The sequence below is a fragment of the Durio zibethinus genome, chromosome 6, assembly GCF_047325235.1.
Source record: "Durio zibethinus cultivar Kanyao isolate XHJ-2024 chromosome 6, ASM4732523v1, whole genome shotgun sequence".
NCBI lineage: Eukaryota > Viridiplantae > Streptophyta > Magnoliopsida > Malvales > Malvaceae > Durio > Durio zibethinus.
Genome location: NC_143167.1, coordinates 7,957,034 through 7,979,207, shown reverse-complemented (window position 1 = coordinate 7,979,207; position 22,174 = coordinate 7,957,034). Strand labels below are relative to the sequence as shown.

General features: G+C 33.2%; 1 protein-coding gene across 4 annotated transcripts in view; it reads left to right on the top strand.

The window, feature by feature from the left end:
- The first annotated feature begins 2,892 nt into the window (after nucleotides 1-2,892).
- Nucleotides 2,893-22,174, top strand: part of LOC111284292 (rho GTPase-activating protein 7-like) — a 30,310-nt gene continuing 11,028 nt past the window's right edge. For 2 of the 4 annotated variants that reach the window (XR_016342785.1, XM_089762051.1), the window contains exons 1-19: nucleotides 2,893-3,191; nucleotides 4,563-4,599; nucleotides 5,261-5,337; nucleotides 7,903-7,973; nucleotides 8,048-8,126; nucleotides 8,585-8,729; nucleotides 8,844-8,960; nucleotides 9,917-9,994; nucleotides 10,153-10,208; nucleotides 10,292-10,361; nucleotides 11,656-11,743; nucleotides 12,290-12,533; nucleotides 13,066-13,287; nucleotides 14,555-14,902; nucleotides 15,886-15,935; nucleotides 16,243-16,303; nucleotides 16,388-16,471; nucleotides 17,331-17,444; nucleotides 17,524-17,693. Coding sequence is in view for 3 of the 4 variants with exons in the window: in XM_089762051.1 (XP_089618177.1) it covers nucleotides 3,138-3,191; nucleotides 4,563-4,599; nucleotides 5,261-5,337; nucleotides 7,903-7,973; nucleotides 8,048-8,126; nucleotides 8,585-8,729; nucleotides 8,844-8,960; nucleotides 9,917-9,994; nucleotides 10,153-10,208; nucleotides 10,292-10,361; nucleotides 11,656-11,743; nucleotides 12,290-12,533; nucleotides 13,066-13,287; nucleotides 14,555-14,902; nucleotides 15,886-15,935; nucleotides 16,243-16,303; nucleotides 16,388-16,471; nucleotides 17,331-17,444; nucleotides 17,524-17,693 (2,165 nt within the window). In the remaining variant the exon portion in view is untranslated. Of the gene's footprint in view, nucleotides 3,192-4,554; nucleotides 4,600-5,260; nucleotides 5,338-7,902; nucleotides 7,974-8,047; nucleotides 8,127-8,584; nucleotides 8,730-8,843; nucleotides 8,961-9,916; nucleotides 9,995-10,152; nucleotides 10,209-10,291; nucleotides 10,362-11,655; nucleotides 11,744-12,289; nucleotides 12,534-13,065; nucleotides 13,288-14,554; nucleotides 14,903-15,885; nucleotides 15,936-16,242; nucleotides 16,304-16,387; nucleotides 16,472-17,330; nucleotides 17,445-17,523; nucleotides 17,694-22,174 lie in introns of all 4 variants that reach the window. The other 2 variants (XM_089762052.1, XM_089762053.1) reach the window with 2 other exon arrangements.

Here is a 22,174-nt window from a genome sequence, read left to right as displayed (position 1 = left end):
ACCTATAATAGTGTGATATTAGTAACTGAATCTATTCTATCCATAAAATCTAATAGACCTAGTTAGATAATTATTGGAAAGGGAATGAGAAACCTACTTCATGCATTACCAAAAATCAATTATTGGTAACTAATTTAATGCACACTAGTTATTTTCATTCAATATTGTTGTTTAGATTGGCAATATTATATTTTCATTTGTTTACTGTTAGGCACAAAGAAATTAGAAACAAACATAAAAGTTAAGACAAAAGGGAATCCATGGAGGTTTCCATAAGAGTTCTAGGGTTGTCTACACTTTCTACATAAGAAAATGTTGCAACTACATCCAAGAAAGGAAAAGAAAAACTTCTAGAATGATAGATAAATGTTGTTAGGAATGTGAGTAATGTTTTTAAGAATTTGTTGCTAGTGATGAAATTTTTTTATGTAACATCTGTCGCCATTATTTTTTGTATGTAATTGCTAGTATAAGCTTTTGAATGATAACTGATGGAATTTTTTGTATGTAACTTGTAAGCATTTTGTGACATTTTGCAAATGAAATGAATGAAATTATACTTTTCCAAATATGTTATAATATGCTTTATAATGTTTCCAAAGTATGAAATTATGCTTTATATTGTTTGAGTGTAAATGTTAAAAATAAGTATGCCAAAAAAAAGTTATATTAAACAAAATCATTATATAGCTTAGAAACAAGCAAGGTCTATTAAGCTGTTACATTCTTGTTCAAATCTCTAAACCACTATAGCAAGCCTAACAAATCATTTTGGATCATATCATCACTGCCATGTCTTATTACTAAAAAAAAATAATATTACCTAACTAAATATCAAAGCATATTTATAAAAAAAATTTCTCTTTACTTCCCTTCTTCTATCAAACTTGGAATTCTTTAGACTTCTTTAGAAAACCTCAATTTCAGCTTTTAATGTAGCAATTTCATCTATCAAGTCTTTAGTGTTGATTCCATAAAACATATTCATCCTTACACATCCATATTCACTCTTTAGCTCAGCTCTTTCAATACTTTGTTATCCTCCATCAATTTAAAATTCTCTTATTGCAACCTTTTTATTGGCATCTCTTAACTCAATTATAACTGCTTTTACATATTTTTCATTTAATTTCACATCATGCCAAAGAAAAAAATTCACTACATTTAACTTGCACACAACCAACAAATTCTATCCATGAGTTATCCTAAGCTGTCTTGAAATGTAACATAACCAAACAAACTAAAACCAAAGTTGTCCTAACAACAAAATTGCATAACCAAGTAGTATTCATTCAATTTAATTAAGAAAACCCTTAGTTGTCCTCTTAATACCCTATTCAAATTAACCAAAGAAATCCTAAGCTTTTTTAAATGTTTATCATAAGACAATTGTCCATTTCATCAATTATAGCAAAATCAAGTACCATTCCATCCATCGTAGCAAAATCAATTACCTGATAGTTTCTGCAACCAAAAAACCTTTTTCGAAGGTTGTCATCACTAGTTGATGTCGCTAATGGAGTTTTAAGTCCACAATTGTAGTACACAATATCACTTTCATAATTATAGGTGAAGGTTGCATGTCCTAACATAAAATGAGCAGAATGAATTTATTAACAAATTAATAACTAGTATTCATAATTATAATTATAAATGTTGGGTTCATCTAATTATGAACCATACCTATTTTGTTATTTTAATTATTGTAAACAAAAATTAGCAAAAAATTTCAAACTTATCAAACTTTTCTTTTGTTTTTGACATTTTTATATTTCACTCTTTCAGATTTCAATCGATCTCAATGATGTGCTCTATTCATTCAAACCTCAATCGTATCTCCCTAGTAACCTAAATTTCAATATGGTACTATACTCTAGCAACCCTTAAAGCCCATTTGTTACTCAACGCTTGAACTTCAATTGTATGCAAGATCAGTTTAAGTTAGATGAAATTAAAAAATTATAGTTAGATAGAAGCCTTTGATTTGAAAAAATCATAGAAAACAAATGAAGAAGAAAAATTTTAAGCATAATGAGATTTTGGGTTTGAAATTAGAATAATTGGGCATTGAAAAAAGAGAGAAAATAATCATGGTGGAAAAAAAATACTAACATGATGCTAAAAATTTTACACCTATACAAAAAAAAATTATAAATCAATTATTTTATGTGAATGGATAAAAAAATTATCACGTTAGCATTTAATGATCAAATAAATAAAAAAGTTTATCATATATACAATTTAATTATGACATCGAAAAAGTCAACCACCATTTAGCTACAGTAATAGCTACAGTAACCCCGTAATCAATTTTAGTAAAATTTACGGTTTGTTATTGTATAAAAATCCAATTTCCATAGTTTTCAGTGGAAGGCTAATTCAATCATTTCAATAAAAGCACAGGAGCCTCCTAGCAATTTGACCTTCTTATTATTAATCTTTGGGAGCTTTGTCCACCAGCGTAAAAAATGTTGGAATTTGGAATTTTTGTAAATTTTTTAGTATAAAAGGAAAATTGTATTCCCCTGTCAGCTTGTGATGACGTGGCTTGTTGTAAGTGGTGAAGGAGTAGACTTTGGACAAAAACTTACTGTAGATGACTTCATCCGCCGCTCTTTTTCTCTCTCCAAAACCAATGAAATGGCTGAAAAATTAACCCTCTCTCTCTCTTGTCTCTCATATTTCTGTGTTACTACGACAGCTACTATTGCTTTCTACCTAATCCAAATATTATATAAATTAAAAAATATCTATATATATATATATATATCAGAAAAAAATGAGAGAAAAAAATTTATCCAAAAAAAATGACAGAAAAAAAAATAGAGATAAAGGTGTTGTTTGGGTAAATAATTTAAGTATATTTATAGAGAGAGTGTGGTAGTTCTGGTTGGTGATTGTTGTTCGTTGTCTCTATTAATCTTCCTTCTTTCAAAAAAAAAAAAAAAGAAAAACCTTGAGCTCAAATATTTGCTTATTATTTGCTCTAAGCTTTTAGATCTTGCCTCGGTTCTACTTTACTTTCTGATCTACTGTGTTGACTCAATGTCGAACACCGAGCGATTCGCTGAGAAGATGAAATGCTGAGGAATTTTGTTCCTTTGATTGATTGAATATTTCAATGTTAATCTGCGAAAATGTCGGCTTCGTTAACGGCATTCGAGCGGCCCAGAGGGGGAGCCTCAAACACGGTAACATCCATTTATTCAAAATTTCTTCTTTCTTCTACTTTTTTTTTTAGTTTATTTTTGTTTGGTTCCTGAGAAAATGGAATGTGAATTACAATAAAGTTTTTGGATCTTTATATTGTGCATTTTTTGGATTGATTATGTGATGTTATAGATAATGAACTTTTGATTAAACATTTAAATGTTATTTTTGGTAGAAGTTAAAAGATTTTGCGATTTTTAAATTGAAGTTCAACTTATTTTTTAGTAATATTATTATCATTCAATTTGAACGAAAGAAAGGCATTTAAGAAAGCGAAAATTTTGAAAACTGAAAATAAAATAAATTGTTTGGATCAAATAAGGCATTGTAATCGGGAATTTTAATACTAGGGAATTTAATTTTTGAAATTGGATAAGTAAATAGTTAAAACATATTTCCTGCTTTGCTTGTTTCCATATAAAGCTTTTTCTTTAGGTTAAGAATTTGTTTCCTTACAAAAAAGCATATCAGCAAGCATAGAGCCAAACAGAATTTTATCTCAAACAAGTAGATTGATTAGTTAAGTTTCAATAAAATGGCCTGCATACCAGTCTTTTTCCTCCAACCCCTTAATTCTAGGGTTTGGAGAAATTGTACAAAATCAACTTTTGATTGTGTTTTAATGAGAAAGTTGTCTCGGTATTCAGTATATGTTTTGGTGACTTAAAAAGCATTGGTTCATGTTGAAACATAAATTTTAAGGAAATCAAGATGGGTAGATTACATAAAAAAAAGGAAAAAAAGATATGTGGAGGAAGCTAGGAAATTCGAGAACACTTTTGTGACATCAATGAATTTACACTTCATTCCATTCCCTTTGCTACAAAATTTTTTTAATTTAAAAGTTGTAATCTGTTCTTCCATTGTGTCCTATAGATCTCAGTGTCCTATGGATGTTGAATGCCTTAGTTTATGGTCCACAATCTGATATGGTTTCCTTGCTGCTTGGTATGACATTGAATTGATTTGGTGTCTATACTCACATTTTAATGTCAATTGGTAAACTGGTAAACCCATGCAGTGCCACAGCTCGGAGGTAGTTAATAATTCTTGAGAAAAACAACCTAATCCATTATGTAAATAATCAGTGTTTAATTAATTCAATGGGCGCTTTGTTAATCTTGAGAAAACAGCCTAGTCCATTATGTAAATACTCATTGCTTCAATCATTAATTGATTGATTTGCATAGCATTAACTGACAGTGTGACATTAAAAATTTTGGTATCCAATGATACATTTGCTGTATATGCTCCATTGAATTGATTAAAAGCTCCTTTTGGAAGAGTATAATTAGTTTTATGCTAGGCAGTTGGTGCTTGTTTATGGCTTCTGAAATGTGACAGTTTCACAGGTTTTCAAGAGTGGCCCTCTGTTCATATCCTCAAAAGGTTCGTAAAGTTTTTTATCACTGTTTGCTTTCTTCCCCACTTTTAAATTATTTTCTTAGATATAACTCTCATAAACAGTTTTCCTATCTATCCATGTCTTGTTCGTATAAATAATGCTTATATCTATTTATTTTAATTAATGAAAGAATAATTGTCCTTATTTACAATGATAAGTAAAAAACAATTTGTTTATTTGTCATAACTTTATGTGTATAAATCGCATCACATTTTGTGTATGCACATTTCCATATCTATATCTTTAAATTTGTTCTCCTTCTATGTGTGAGTGTTTATTTATTGTATCTGTATATGAACAATACTTCCCTTGTTTGTCTCCTTGGTAAACCATGTTTTAGTATTTGCTCTTTATTGATGGTGTCAGTATTAATTTTGCACAAAGCATTCTTGAAGTGAAGAATCACATTTACCCATCAGTTATTGTCTTCAATTCTTAGAGAATGTGCATCTTTTGTATTACTATTTGTTAAAAATCAAGAGCAGGATTGAGATCTGCTGCATTACCTTTTTTCCAATACACCTTTAATCACCTCATACATATGGGTACTAGTCATATCATTATGTTTTTTAAATACTACTTTGATTCAATTATCAATATAGCTAATCTAAAATTATTTTATAAGTTTTTTTTGAACTTCTGCAGGGATTGGTTGGAAGTCTTGGAAGAAGAGGTGGTTTATCCTCACACGCACTTCCTTGGTGTTCTTTAAAAATGATCCTGTTAGTACTTATCTTCCTTTCCATTATTAGAGTAATTATAGTAGGGCTTATTTATTTTTCCAAATTTTCTTATGTGCTGCCAAAGACATGCTAGTATCAGTAATCTGTTGCCTGATCATTAAGTTCATAGTTGTGTGATGTTTATCGGCTGTATAAAACAGGAATTGAGGAAATGGTTGTAGACTTTTCATTTTAAAAACAACAATGTTCTGTTGTATCGTATTCAATTTGTTAATTGTTTTTTTCCTCATTTTCTTATACTTTTATGTACATACCATGTCTTTTCAGTGCTTTAGCTGCTGCAATGGTTTAATAGTATATTTTAAATCATTTAGAATTGTTGTAAACGGATTAGGAAGATTGCGATAATCATTGACCATATGTGACACAATACTACACAGTCATCACATGAATTTGGAGAGTGGTTCTAGACTATTATGTCATCAATATGCTACTAATTTTAGATTTTCTCACTTCTTGATGTGCTATGCTATATAAATGCCTTTGAACTTTTTGGCCATAAGCATGATTTGATGGTACATTTTATATCATTGAACATTGTTATAGGTAGAGGATAATAGCAATTTAATACCAATGCACTTATATGGCTTTGTTTGGTTGTAAAGTATGTGCAACCAACATATTGGGGACTGTTGATGCTTTCTGTATCACCCTCTTAACATATGAAGTTACAATGTTGGAAAAATATGTAATAGTGAGGGCTTTGTATCTTCATTGCTTTGAAGGAAACAATTTCTGGAAGAAATTTTCCATTTGATGATCAAATATAAAATCAGTTATTGTGAACAACTGTTGACATTTGGATACCATCAATATTAAATTTTGCATGGAATTAAAGAATCCAAATTCTTAGAGAGGATCTTAGAGACTGAAGGATTCCTGCTAAGGTGTATTCCTTGGATACAAAAGGAGAAAAAAAAATGCAAATTTCTGTTTATAAAAGCCAAATGTGAATGTTAACTCTGATTTGAGAAGGATCAGTGCTTGTAGTGCTATTTTTTATTCAAACTTTCAGTTATACAAGTTACTCTCATGTGCAAACTGTGAAAACTTGTTAAGAATAGCATATCATAAAAGTAACCTTTGCAAATCAATCAGCTATACAGAAAGGATTTGGGATAGTCATCTTAGATTTAATGAATCCTCATTGTATCAGATCTTAATTTGTTGAAGATTGTCATTTCTACTTATCCATATCATATCATAATTATATCTTATAGTTATATTTGTGCTTCACTGGGTATCACCTATGTCATTGGTGGCTAAATTTGGAACACATGTTAGGCATGATATGTGTTGATTACCTCGATCCTTGAATTTAAGGGATTACTATCAATACTGATGGTCTTCTTGAACTTCTTAAAGATCTTTGACTTAGGATATGGGGATCTTTCATTATTGGAGAATCCTTATTATGGTATTATATGAACTGGAACTCCTTTTCTGTGGCATATCTTTTAAGTTGGGATTGATAGTGGCTGTGGAGAGTCTTCTCCTGTGTTAACATGCTGATGTGCTCTGTCTATTTCTAACTTATATTGGCATGTCATTGGCAACTCAAATTTGGGAGTACAACTGATCAATGCATTATGATGATATAAAGGATAACTTTAGTGCTTTATCTTGGTATGGTAAATGCCTATATGTCCTTCCAGTTGGAGATGCCTGCCTTTGTCACCTCGGAGAGAACAGGCATGTACTTTGCTACACATTGCAAGGGGTGAATCCTTATAACATCTTTTGCTGATAAGAGGGTTGCTTCCTGTTATCTTCTCTCTGACACTCTAAGGGCTCTGCATCCACATTGATGGTTTCTTTTGATAGTTAGCTGAATTTTAAGCTTAGAATTGGACCCAATGAGGCAGCATTAATACCCAGAATGAGTTGAAGGTCTTCACTTGATTGCAAGGGAAGGAACGCTGGCTCAGAAGAGAATGTGGCTTTCTGACCTTGCAACCACATGTACCACCTTTGCCCTATGTGAGAGGGTGGGGTACTTTATGACTGGTCACTGTTACCATGATGCACTTGCTTGTTTGCTTTGCAGCATATCTTAGGGTCTACCGTTTGGTAAGGTTATCAAGATTTGCTCTATAGGATCTAGTTACGAACAAGTGTGGTACTTTCCTATTAAGGTCTTGAAACACACTCTGCAGACGTTATCAGTGAATCAAGTTTCTATATTGGTTGTAAGAACGGTCCTTGTTGTTTGGGTAGGAGTTTTGGTTACCCTCTGCAAAAGTTATTAGGATAGGAGTTTCCGTCTTGATGCAACTTCAAAATAGTGGTTTGCATGGAAATAATGTAATATTTCACAACTTTAGCATGTGCTTTTAGAGAAGGTGAAATGTTTGAACATGCAAGTGGTATTGTGATTTTATCTTTCTATGTATTCCTCACCTCTCCTCAGCTCCATTTCTTTTAATAGAGAGGGAAAGGGGAGAGGCTGATAATTTTCATGGTTCACTTTTTAACACATTGGTTAGAGGTCTTATTTCCGGGACTTAATTGAAACAAATTCTTATTGTTTTAATTTTCTTGCAGAGTGCCATACCACAAAGAGGTGGTGAAATTAATTTGACTTTGGGGGGTATTGACTTGAACAATTCTGGAAGGTGAGGGATAGTCATTGTATGTTTTCTATGATAGTTGTTACAATAGTCTTGCTTATAGTTCCTCTTGTTTGCAGTGTCGTTGTTAGAGAAGATAAAAAGTTGTTGACTGTACTGTTTCCTGATGGGCGTGATGGACGGGCTTTCACTCTTAAGGTGCATCATCTGTGGTTGACTATTGTTTCAACTATTATTTATGGATTTGCTTTTTTTTTTTTTTAACATATTTGAATGATTTATTTGTTAAGCATCCAACTTTCTACCAATTGGCAATAAGTGGAAGGGCCCAACTTGAATATAAGACTACAGGAAATTGAATATTTATTAGATGTGGGATAATCCACTTTAATAGGCCCCCATCACGCGTAGGTGAAGATGCCTACCATGTGACAGATTTGGAAAGGGCAACAGAAAGAAATCCTGGCTCTGATACCATGTTAAGCATCCAACTTACTACCAATTGGCAGTAAGTGAAGGGGCTCAACTTGAATATAAGATTGCAGAAAATTAAATATTTATTAGATGTGGGATAACCAACTTTAATATTATTGTTTGATTTTCCTGAAGAAAATCTTCAACAAGCTAATACCTTCCTTGTTGCTTTCTAAATTCAGGCAGAGACATCAGAGGATTTGTATGAGTGGAAGACAGCTTTAGAACATGCCCTTGCACTAGCGCCAAGTGCTGCACTTGTCATGGGACACAATGGGATCTTCCGAAATGACACAACTGATACAGTTGAAGGGTCATTCTATCAATGTTTGTTCCTCATAGTTTTTTTATAAATTTATTTGATGATTATCATTACTTATCTACAGATTCTTCTGCATTTTTTTTTTACTTATTTTTATTTGGTTTTTGGATTCTTCTTAGGGAGAGACAAACGCACTGCTAAATCATTGCTTGGAAGACCGATTTTGCTTGCACTTGAAGATATTGATGGGAGCCCTTCATTCCTAGAGAAAGCTCTGCGATTTCTCGAGAAATATGGTAAGTGGTGTTTTTAGATTGTGATTATTACTTATGTTACTTGAGCTATTCTTTCTGTTGTGTTAGGTCTAATGGAAAGTGAAGTCTTTCTGACATACAATCGTCTTGTATAGAAATTTGTAGTCTTAATCTTTGGAATTGGTTTTATTCTTGTGATCATAACAGTAGGGAAGATTTGTGTCTGTCCATTTGTTTAGAGCATAGGAATCCATATTTTTACGTAGTAAAACAGTATGCTGCTGTAAGGATCTCTGGGTTGTTTAAGTTTTCTCGTTGTATGCTATAGATGGGGAGTGGTCTAGAAGAAGCAGGTGGGTGGGGGGTTTTATGTTGACCTTACACACACCCACACACCCACACACCCGCACACCCACACACAGACAAATGATCAGATTGCATAGCAGCCAACTGTAAGATTGTTGTTGCTTCAAGTAAAATTATTAAGGATTAAATAAAACTGGCAATACAAATTCTTTTTACTCCTTTTTCTTCTGCTCTTGTAGCTGCTGATATTTCGATTCTGTAGCATGGGTTCCTATGCTTTCCGTCTTGCAAATTAAGTTCCTTTGCTAGGCTAGCAGTTTGCTTTTTCAGTTGTAATATTTTCACGAACTTAGGTGAAAATTTCCATGCACAGCCATCCTTTTGATCATATCTTATTTTTTTTACCTTACTTTAGGTCTGAATTTCTGAGCCATCATCTTGGCTAGAGTGCTCAATCCCACTAGCAGTTGCTTTTCTGGTATTCCATTAATTTAGGATAGTTAGGATATGTAGTAAGCTTAACGATCTGGTTGAGTTTGTAAAATTAACTAGTAGCAAGCCTATTTTGGAAGAACAATCTGGGAAATTTCAGTGGTTACATTAGGAGACTTGAGGGGATAAAGTGAAGAAAATGTTTTCTTGCTTCTTCTATTACTAATTTTTTTACTCACCGAGTCATGTTTCTACGACAGGAACAAAAGTTGAGGGAATTCTACGTCAGTCTGCAGATGTTGAGGAGGTTGATCGCAAAGTTCAAGAATATGAACAGGGTATCTTTTCATTTCAAATTGATGATTATTTTAGCACACCCACATATTTGCTTAGCTGGATTTCTCAACTGTTTTTTAGGTTCCTCTGGATAAATTGCGTTGTTTATATGCGAACCAAATTAAGGCTGTCTTACTTGTCTTGCTTTTTTGTAATGTAGGCAAGAATGAATTTGGTTCTGACGAGGATGCTCATGTTGTGGGAGACTGTGTTAAGGTAATTTTGTTGGTACATAATGCCATTTGTGTTATCAGATTAATGTTCATGTTCCTTGATCATCAAAGGTGTTTGATCCACAGCATGTTCTGAGGGAGCTACCCTCGTCCCCAGTTCCTGCATCCTGCTGTACTGCATTGCTGGAGGCTTACAGTATGTTTAACATTTTTCTTTTCTATTTCCCATGTTTTCTCTCAAGTTTTTTCACTTTGAAGTTTGATAGGACCTCTTGAAGGTGTTAAAAGATATTTATTGTTTTTATAAATCCTCAGTACATATTATTGGGACAATTTGGTATATTATATCTATATATATATATTTAAAACAAAAAATAAAACCTTGCCTTATGAAATTATGATGCTTTACATGCTCGCTTCATCCTGTACCTGTGAGTTTCGGCATGCTGAGTTGATATTGCAGGTGCAGCATATATTGACATGGCAAACCTACAATGAATAGAAGAATACGGCACTTAGAGCTTGAACATCCCTCAATTTTTGGGCAATTTATGGATGTAAATAAAGGAATATTTTACCCAGGGGATATACTTAAAATATGGTAAATGAAGCTATAAAGTTGCCCATTTAATACCCATGATTGTATAATTATTGTCAAACATATAATTATTTTATATAAATATTTATTGGAAACACAAACATCAGTATTTAAGGGGAATAATAGAATCTTTGCTGTTTTTTGACGGTTTTTTCTGTTTATTCCTTAGTATTTTCAATTTCATAATTGATAAAGTGGTCCATTTTTGTGGTCACTGGAATTGAAAGAAAATGAAACATATAAATAAAGTTGGCAAAAAAGAAGATATTAGCTAATATTTCTGTCATGATGATTTAACCATGGTGCTTAATTATCATTTTTTTTTGGGGGGGGGGGGTTGTTGTGATGTCAGCTCATTTATTAAAATGTAGGAGGTATGCTCCTAGTTGGTTTGACATGGTTCCGCTCATGTGTATTTGAATCGCTTGTCAGGGGTCTTGAATCTGCTACTGCTATTGTTGCATTGGGATTGCCACTTTCTAATTCTTTTTGTGTGTATAAAATGATTAGACTTGAATGAATAGGCTTTTTGTGCCTTTGAACTTTATGCCCTGGAGCAAATCCATATATTACTTTTACCAAGTTTAACATTTTCATGAGTTTTTTGTGGATTCTGTTTTATTTCTGTCTGCTGCAACTGGTACAATTTTTTTGCGGGTAAAAGTCCAACTGGTTCAATTATAATATATCATCTTGATTATGTTAAGATTTTGGTTAACTGTCAATAGCATCAAGTTCTGTCCCAACAGTTTTTTTAATTCTTTTTGTTTCGTTTTAATTTTTTCACAAGTTTTCCATTATTTTTTAAAAAATATTTTTGCATTTTATTGAAATAATTGTTCCATGTGTCTGTAAAAGTTAATACTGTTGCTCTACGTATTTATTGGATAAGAAATTGATGGGAAGGAAGCTCGGATAAGTGCAATGCGGTCTGCGATATTAGAGACATTTCCTGAACCAAACCGGCGTCTGTTACAAAGGTAAACTCACTATCTCTTTCTAACATGACATGTTTTATTTTTTTCCCTCCATTTCCATATATTGTAACTTATGATTAAAAACTTTTATGGATGAGTTTTTAATATTTTAAAAACTATGCATTTGATACAATAAATATTTGTTTCTATTATATTTTTATTTTATAACTTTAACACTGCATAAGTAGTAGACATCTTGTTGACACAAAAGTAGATGCTAAATTATGATTTATTGAAAAGAAAGTATAGGATTAAGCATCTAGTTATCTCACTTGGTTGTGCTCTATTTGCGGATGACATTTGTGGGAAGGGTTCAACCAATATTAAGTGTTTAGACTACAGAAAGTAGAAGAGAAGCTACTTGACCCACATGCACTTCCATTCATGGGGAGCTTTGAATTGATAGAAGGGCTTTTCCTAACATTGTACTTTTATTACTGTTGTCTCTTAAACATGCTTCAAATCTTTCCGTTTCGTAGGTGAAGATACGTGGAAGTTGTTATAAATATTTATTGATTTATACAACTTGACATGCATCATGTTGTGTAGGATTCTGAAGATGATGCATACAATCTCATCTCATTCTCATGAGAATCGAATGACTCCATCTGCTGTAGCTGCTTGCATGGCACCCTTGCTTTTACGCCCCCTATTAGCTGGTGAATGTGATTTGGAGGATGACTTTGATGTTAATGGTGATAATTCTGCCCAGCTTCTTGCTGCTGCAAATGCTGCTAATAATGCTCAAGCCATTGTTACAACTCTTTTGGAGGAGTATGAGAATATTTTTGCTGTAAGATGCTCCCAGCCTCATTGTTATTTGATAGCATATCGATGTAAATGCTTTCTCTATGATTTATTATGCTACATGATAAACCCTGAGTGATTGTTTAAAAATATTTTTAGAATAATTCATACCCAAGTTTGTATTAAAAGGCTATATCATAAAAAATAAGTTATATAAACTTAGATGCTTGAAATTATATCGTATCATTTATAGCCATTTACCTCTTAGCATTAATTAAGCATAAAGTTATTTAGAACTCTTTTAATTTGAATGAATTTAGTAATAGGCTAGTACTGCCATTGTCAATGTGATGACAATGTCATTTTTTGTGTTATTATTGAGCAATGGCAAACTTGAGTTGATCATGCTGTAACTAACTATTGAAAGCTTGTTCGTTGTAATGTTTCTAATGATTGTGGATCTTTCTTTCTCATAATTCTAGTTTCAAAATATTGTTAACCTTTGCTTTATCAAAGCCCTATGTTTGTGGTCTTCTTTAGTATACTGCTATTTGTGGTGATTATTTGTGTTGTTTCAGGATGAAAATCTACAAAGATGTTCTATTTCAGCTGATTCTAGGATTGATAATAGTGCTAGTGAAGATTCGACTGATGATGAAAATCCAGATATGAAAGACAATGGCTACCATGATGCAGAAAATGAAGCTGATCCAGACACGGATGAAGATCCTGAACGCGTTCTCAGTGGGAAATTAAGTGAAAGCAGTGGTTATGCAGGCAGTGATCTGTATGACTATAAGGTTCTTTGTCACCCCTTTTCTCTAAATATACAAACATAAAGCTTATACATCCATGATTGCCCAGGCGTCCACAGGCTGGAGGCCTGGCTAGATTTGGGCTGGGCTTGGAAATGGAAATCTTTAGGTCTGAGCCTGGCCCAAGGATATTATTATGTTAATAAATAATATTTTTTATTAATTTTAAAGTATAATTAAAAATGTATAAAATATTTTTAATGTTTTAATAATAAGCGTAATATGAATGATCAGGCCGGGTCCAGTGCAGGTTTAGATTAGGTTTTCTATACGTCAAATGAGCCTGGCCTGGCCCATTGAAACCTTTGCACACGCACCTACACATACGATGACTTTGCATGAGAATTTTATGATGTCTGTTGTGATGATAAATGTTCAGAAATGACATCAGGATATCTTGGACGTGGGAAGTGGTTAAAAGATTCTTTGATTGTTGGCATGGTACTCTTGTATTGAACTTGAGAAGTTGATGAGCTTCATACAAAATAATAGTCCACCTTCTTGCTCTTTTGTGCATATTCTGCTGTGGGCAATCATATGTTTTGATTCTTTCAGAGTGTTGTTTTAGTGATTATACAACTAGAACAATCATGTCCTACGAACATGAAGTATCTAGGCTGGTGACTATCCATAAAGGAGATATGGAAGAGCATACTAACCATAGAATTTGAGTGATTTCAGTTGAAATGTGTAGGTTTGAGATGCATTTGTCATTTGATGGTAATATAAAAGAGGATAAATGAAAAAGAAATTATCTGTATGTTATGAAAAAGCAGTGAGGATTAATAAGGAGAACCTCAGCGTGGATAGTTTTATTATGTGTACAACTGATTTGCTGCCGCAAGAAGGAAAAAGAAAAGAGTTGAGTTTAAAGTCGTATGGATTGGAAATTGAAATAGTAAAGCAAAATTTCACTCTAAGTATCCTATTAAGAACATGCTTTTATACATGTAATTACCCCATCTAGTTTAGTCTTACTGCTGCAAGCTAGGCAATAGCTTGTTAAAGGACTGGAGATTGAATGAATGAAACCTTCTTGTTTTTGTATTGTAAGTTGTTTGAGGTTCCATTATTTTCTCAATAACACTAGCACCCTTTGAAATCATCCATGCAAACTTTGTTCACAATGTGGATGCTAAGTTTAATGCTGATTTGTTCATTCCTTCTTACTCAAACCATCGCAGATCTTGAGTGGTAATCCCTTTAACTGATTGGTAAATTCTTTTTTTTTTTTTTTTGTGTGTGTGTACAGGCATTTGGAGATGATGGTTCAGATGTTGAATCCCCTAGAGACAATCATACTCAGGCTGAGAGTTCAATCTTAGCTGTAGATCCTCTACAGATGAGAGATCCTGATCCTCGGCTAGAGGAACAATGTAAGCAAAATAAAGGAAATGAAAATCCAATTAATGAGATAGATGTCCCAAATGTGCTACCTACCAGTGAATCTTACCGATCAATAGGTGAGATTCTGTCTTCAATGGATCCTGGTCGTCCTATATCTGCACCTGGACTTGAATCTTCCACTGAGATGCCAGTTGGTAAAGCTAAAGGCTCCAGTCTTAATGCAAAGAGATCAACATTTTGGGGAAGAAGCAATGTGAGTTACCATTTTATGATGCATTTTCTAATTGTGAGGAACTCTCAAATTACATGCATTGGACACATCACACTGATTCAAGCAATTCCTTAATGGATTTTAGATATGGTTGATTAACTTAGACGAGATCTATGTCTCGATAAACTTTCCAGCCATGGAGAAAAGAAAAATTTATCTTTGAAATGAGTCTTAAGAATTAAGTTAAAAGCTTTATTTATTCTTGCATCTTTGCATTGTGTTTCATTGCTGCTGCCTAGGATTTTCCATTCCACAGTTTTATTTATTATTATTATTATTATTATTATCATTATTATTATTTTTGCTTTTATTTTAATAAACCCAGCATGCAAAGTTCAAGAAACAAACTTGGTGCTACAACTGCAAGACCAGAAGTATTCCATCATTTAATAGATAATACTCCACACCATCCATAGATTGCATTTATTATTTTCAATTTGATTTTTGTGAGTGATATAGCTTCAACTCGTAAGGATCTGTCTTCCTCAGTACACCAGTTTCTTTGCATGGATAAATTCTCTTATCTACTTTCTTCCTTGTGTAGTAACTCTTGACAAAATCTTTTGGCCCTGAACTTATTTGGAGCGTTGCTCTTTTTCACGCAATAGAACAAAAAATGGAAAATATGATAGCTGCATCAACTAGCTAAGAATGTCCTTCTTAAAGAAAATCCTGTGTTTTCTAAGAATTGCATAATTTACATATCTGAGTGCTTGATAACATGCAATCTTTTTCTCCCTTTGTAATTATACTTTGTAAGGGAACAAGTATATCTCTACAAACTATTACTGCACTCCTATTAATGCATCTATGCAACTTAAACGTTATTCCTTATTTTGTTGGACATACATGTGCTGTGGTTTCACACATGGAAACACAATGAGGTGTTTTACTCTCATGTTTACAGTTTTTATTGACAGAGTAAACCCATCCTCATTTGAATCTTCATTTACTTTTTTATACAGGCCAGAAAGACACCGTCAATGGAATCTGTTGATTCTTCTGGCGAAGAAGAGTAAGATACTCATTACATCTCATAGCTTTCAGCTTTACTATTTGTATTCCTTTTAACTCGTGTGTCTTCATTTAAAAACTATTACTCAGGCTTTGTGCTTTTGCAGCTCCTGCTTAGCACAAGATTGACTTTCAGTATCCATTTAAAAGTCTATCTACTTCTGATTTTGACTTGATAGTATTGTGAGATGCCCATATATTGAAACAGTGTGCAGTTTAGTTCTTATATTAAAACTGTCTAAATATTGCTTAGATCTGATGTATGCCATATTATAATGATAAAATTAATTTGTTGAATTGTTTTCAAGGCTTGCCATACAAAGGCTTGAGTTCACAAAGAATGACCTGCAACATTGTATTGCTAAAGAGGTAGCACTACTTTTTTGAATCATTCTTTGCTGTACTGAAGAAATATTTTGTATCCACGGACAGTTTGCTCACTACCTGTTGTAGGCTAGGGGCAATGCAATTTTACAAGCTAGCTTGGAAAGAAGAAAACAAGCATTGCATGAACGTCGCTTGGCACTTGAACATGATGTATTTCTTTCTTACCAATTGAACACTTATTTTTCCTCAGAGATTTTTATCTCTAAATCTGTTTGCTGATTTTTTATCTACATGTTTAGCAATGAATTGAGCTTAGGAACTTTTACTTTGCAATAATTTTGTATTAGTAGTACATGCTTTACTTAGGCCTGTTTCTATATATTTCTTGTTTTTTACTGTAATGAGGAGTTAGTTTCTAAACTATATTTTATTGAAATAATTAGGATTCATCCTTGGATTCTAAATTCAATCCAATCATCAAGAACCACACTGTGTCGTGCTTGTGTTGCCTGCTTCTCATTGTTCTATTGGGCCTTACTCTTCAATTTGATATTGAAGATGTTAGATTTCTGAACTTTCTTAGACCTTTTTGAAAGAGAAAGGGTTTTACAAATTTCTGGACACTAATACCCCAATAGGATCATGCAGTTGTAAATATCTTTCTTCTGCTGTTTCTTAAGTACATCCAATATAAACACCTTTGATAAGTGAACGATTTTGAACTGATGATGCCCGCATAGATGATTGGATGAAGTTCAATCTCCAGGGAGCCATGCTAACTTGAAGATTTTGTGGCTTGCTTTTGTCAATATAAAGTTATAAACAAGTAACACTTGGAGAGTTGATTTTTTTTTTTTCTTTTTTGCTACTTTTGCGGACTATAGAACAACTAAGTAATAATCGTGATACCATATGAACTAAAGTTGTTGTGCAGAATCTCTAACAGAGAACATATATGTATCTTCTTTCTTGTTAAGAAAACTATTTTTGTTATACAATTATCTAACCTTTTGTTGAAGAATTATATTCCTGAAGTTGTCTTCGTACTTACCTGTAAATAACTCTATAGGTCTCTAGATTGCAAGAACAGCTACAAGCTGAAAGGGATCTTCGAGCGGCACTTGAAGTTGGATTGAGCATGTCATCTGGACAAATTTCTAGTTCACGTGGAATGGATTCCAAGGTTTGTACAGATGTCAAGAGAATCACTTTTCTTTATAGATCTAGCATCCCTCATTCTTATAACTTAAATTGATGTAAAGACAAGGACTGAGCTTGAGGAGATTGCTCTTGCCGAAGCTGATGTGGCTAGATTGAAGCAGAAAGTTGCAGAACTACATCATCAGCTGAATCAGCAACGGCAGCATCATTACGGTTCTCTCTCTGATGCATGTGACCGTTATCAACATGTCCAAAATCATAATTCTCAACTGTGAGTTTATGGAATTCCTTTTGTTCATTTGATTCCTAAGCTTTCTATGTCTAAACTTAGTAGGCAGTTGCATGTCTGATTAAATGAGGTCAAAATGATTGTTCTCAAGGAACCAATTTCTGGAAAAACTAAAAAATAAAACTGTGTGGAAAACTAAGAGCAAAACTGAATTCCTATTGAAAAACTGCCCTTTAGAATTATACAAGCACCTTAGGTTTATATACAACTAACAAGTGGGTAAACTGGGAAACTAAATCTTCCTAAATTAATCCTATAATTGAGAGATTGTCTATCTTAATTTTCTATCTTTAATTCTAGGGATACGAATACTTAATTCTAAAGATACAAATATAAATATACAAATTACAATATTACAACCAGCTATAAATAAGTGTTTTCCCACACTCCCCCTCAAGTTGGTGAATAGGTGTTTTTCATTTCCAGCTTGGAAATAATTTCCTGAAATGTTGCACTATTGAGACCTTTAGTCAACACATCTACGAGTTGACCCTTGGTTGATTCGTATGGTGTAAAAATCAACCCACTATCTACTTTCTCCTTTATGAAGTGCCGGTCTACTTCAATGTGTTTTGTTTTGTTATGTTGCACAAGATTGTGTGCAATGCTTATTGCAAACTTGTTATCACAGTAGAGTCTTATTGGTCATCCAACTTGATCTTCAAGTCTTCTAGGATAATCTTTTAACCATAGTAGTTCATAAATTCCTTAAGCCATTGCTTTGAACTCAGCTTTATCACTTGATCTTGCCACCACATTCTGTTTTTTACTTCTCCAAGTTATAAGATTATCACCTAGGAAAGTGCACTAGCCTGAGGTGGATCTTTTATCAGTTACTGAACTTACATAATACACATCTATATATGCCATTAGAATCAGCCCCAAATTTCTTTTGAAGAAGATACCTCTCCCAGGATTGGCTTTCAAATAGTGTAATACACGGTAGACAGCTTGTAGGTGCCAAATATTGTTTTAGATATTATCTCTTTTTCATCATCTCTGGTTACAATTAGATCATCAACATACACTAATAGAACTGTAACTCTCCCTGAATTCAAGTGCTTGATAAACAGTGTGTGATCTCCTTAACTCTATTTATATCCCATTGTTAGCATTACTTTGGCAAATCTCTCGAACTAAGCTCTAGGAGATTGTTTAAGGCCATAGAAAACCTTTTTCAGCTTGCATGCTTTGTTTGCTTCTAGATGACCTCCAAATCCTTGTGGAACCTTTATATATATTTCTTCTTCCAAATCACCTTATAGAAAAACATTCTTTACATCAAATTGTTGAAGCTGCCAATTGTAATTTGCGGCCAAGGATAACAAAATTCTAACTATATTCATCTTGGCAACTGGAACAAAAGTTTCCTGATAATCTATTCCATATGTTTGAGTGTGGCTTTAAGCCACCAACCTGGCCTTATACCTTACAACAGTACCATTGGCCTTGTATTTTGCGATGAAAATCCATTTACACCAAACTGGAATTTTCCTTTAGGCAACTCTACCAGTTCCCATGTCTTATTTTTCTCTAAGGCCTTCATTTCTATTTTCATGGCTTGCTTTCATTTCTTACTGGATAATGTCTCGGATAATATAGTTGGAATAGAAATAGTGTTTAGGTTGATGGTTAGAATTTTTCAAATGACACAAAATTAGAGATTGGGTATAGTGGATGCTTAGTACATTCTCTGGTTCCTTTCTTAATGGCAATAGGCAGATCATAATCACTAGTTATAGTTTTACGAGATTTATTCTCATTTTGAGAAATAAAGTTAGAGATTGTAGTTACCTTAATTCCAGAGTTAAGATCAGGTTATTGGACTTGCACCGGCTGAGGAGTTGGAACTTTCCTTCTTGAGTACACTTGTAATTCCTTCATAGAATCAAGAATAATTTTATCATTTGTCACAATTATTGTGTTTGGAATAGATTTAGACTCAAATTTAGTGTTTGACTTTGACTTAGAAAAAACAGGTTTAGACTCAAAAGAATTAATAGGTGAAAATGTTGAGGAGGGGGACAAGTCAAGCAAAAAGAAGTCTTTATCCTTATCTTCCACAAATGAAGTCTCCCCCTGAAGATAAGATTGAGTAAAAAATGGTTTACTTTATTCAAAAGTGGCATCTGCAAACAGAATTTTTTTGTAGGAGAATAACAGCACTTATACCCTTTCTAAGTTGATGAATACCCCACAAAAATGCATTTAACTGCTCTAGGATCCAACTTACCCCTATTATGACTGTGAACATGAACAAATGATGTACAACCAAATATCCTAGGTGTGAGGTTGTTTGTGATATTAAAGTTGGGATAGAATTGTTATAGTAGATCCATAGGAGTTTTAAATCCCAAAACCCTTGAAAGTAACCTATTTATAATGTGTGTGGCAGTGAGAACTGCTTCCCTCCAGTAGGATTTGGGTACGTTTGCTTGAAAAAGTAAGGCTTGGGTTATGGCTAGTAAATGGTTGTTTTTCCTCTCCCACTCCATTCTGTTATGGAGTATTAACATAAGATGACTCATGGATAACTTTTTTTTTTCTGGAAATAGGTAGATAGACTCTGGTTGGAATAGTCTCTTGCATTATCATACCTAAATCTCTTGATTTTCACTCCAAATTGATTTTGGATCATATTTTGAAAGCTTAAAAATGCACTATTCATATTAGATTTGGATTTAAGTAAAAATATCCTAGAGAACCTAGTACAATCATCTATGAAAGAAATAAACCACCTTACACCAAAAATATTAAGAATTATAGAGGGACCAGTTATGTCACAATGAATCAAGTAAAAAGGAGTAGAACTTCTTTTGTTACTAATTGAAAAAGACACGTCTATGCTTTGCAAGTTCACAAACATTACAATGAAATTTTCAACATTTTATCCTTTGAACAAAGAAGGAAACATGTTTTTCAAAGTTCCAAAAGAAGCTTGTCCAAGATGAAAATGATAAAGCTAAAATTTGTCTTTATTGGTAGATTTTTCAAAAAAAAATGGCAAAGGTAAATTATTCTTGATATTACTTGTATTGTTTGATATCTCAAGAAAATATAGTCCATCCTTTTCCCTTTGATCCTGAAATTCACGATAGGAGGTATAAAAAGTTACTTTGTAATTTATGTCTCTAGTAAGTTTTTGTATAGATATTAGATTAGTAGATTGTGGAAAAACTAAGAAATAAATCAGTGTGAAAACTGAATGTATGTTGAAAAACTACTTATTGAGAATTATACAAGAATCTTAGGTTTATATACAACTAACTAGGGGTTAAACTAGGAAACTAAATCTTCCTTAAAAACTAATCCTATAAATGAGGGATTGTCTATCCTAATTTCAGGGATACAAATACTTAATTCTAGAGATACAAATATAAATATACAGATTACAAGATTACAACCAGCTGTAAATAAGTGTTTTCCCACACTCCCTCTCAAGCTGGTGAATAGGTGTTTTTCATTCCCAGTTTGGAAATAATTTCTTGAAATGTTGCACTACTGAGACTTTTAGTCAACACATCTACAAGTTGACCCTTGGTTGATACACAAGGTGTACAAATCAATCTACTGTCTAGTTTTTTCTTTATGAAATGCCGGTCTACTTTAATGTATTTTGTTCTATCATGTTGCACAGGATTGTGTGCAATGCTTATTGCAGACTTGTTATCACAGTAGAGTCTCATTGGTCTATCTCACTTGATCTTCAAGTCTTCTAGGATAATCTTTAACCATAGTAGTTCACAAATTCCTTGAGCCATTGCTCTGAACTCTGCTTCAGCACTTGATCTTGCCACCACATTCTATTTTTTACTCCTCCAAGTCATAAGATTATCACCTAAGAAAGTGCAGTAGCCTGAGGTGGATCTTCTAACAGTTACTGAACCTGCATAATTAGCATCTGTATATGCTTCTAGAACTAACCCCGAATTTCTTTTGAATAAGATACCTCTCCCAAGATTGGCCTTCAAATAGTGCAAAATACGGTAGAGAGTCTGTAGGTACACTTTTTTAGGACTATGCATAAATTGACTTACCACACTCACAGCATATGCTATATCAGGTCTAGTATGTGAGAGATAAATGAGTTTCCAACTAATCTTTGGTACATCTCTCTATTTACAGCAGCATCTTCATTAGCTTCTCAAATTTTATGATTAAGATCTATAGGGGTATTTACAGGTTTACATGCAAGCTTTCCAGTTTCCTTCAGAAGATCCATCACATATTTCTGTCGTAAGATGAAAATACCATGCCGTGAGTGAGCTACTTCAATTCCTAGGAAGTACTTCACACTCTCTAGCTCTTTTATCTCAAATTCTCTAGCCAAACACTGTTTTAGAGATTCTCTCTCTTTTTCATCATCTCCAGTTACAATTATATCAACATACACTAATAGAACTGTGACTCTCCCTGAATCAGAGTGCTTGATAAACAATGTGTGATCTCATTGACTCTGTTTA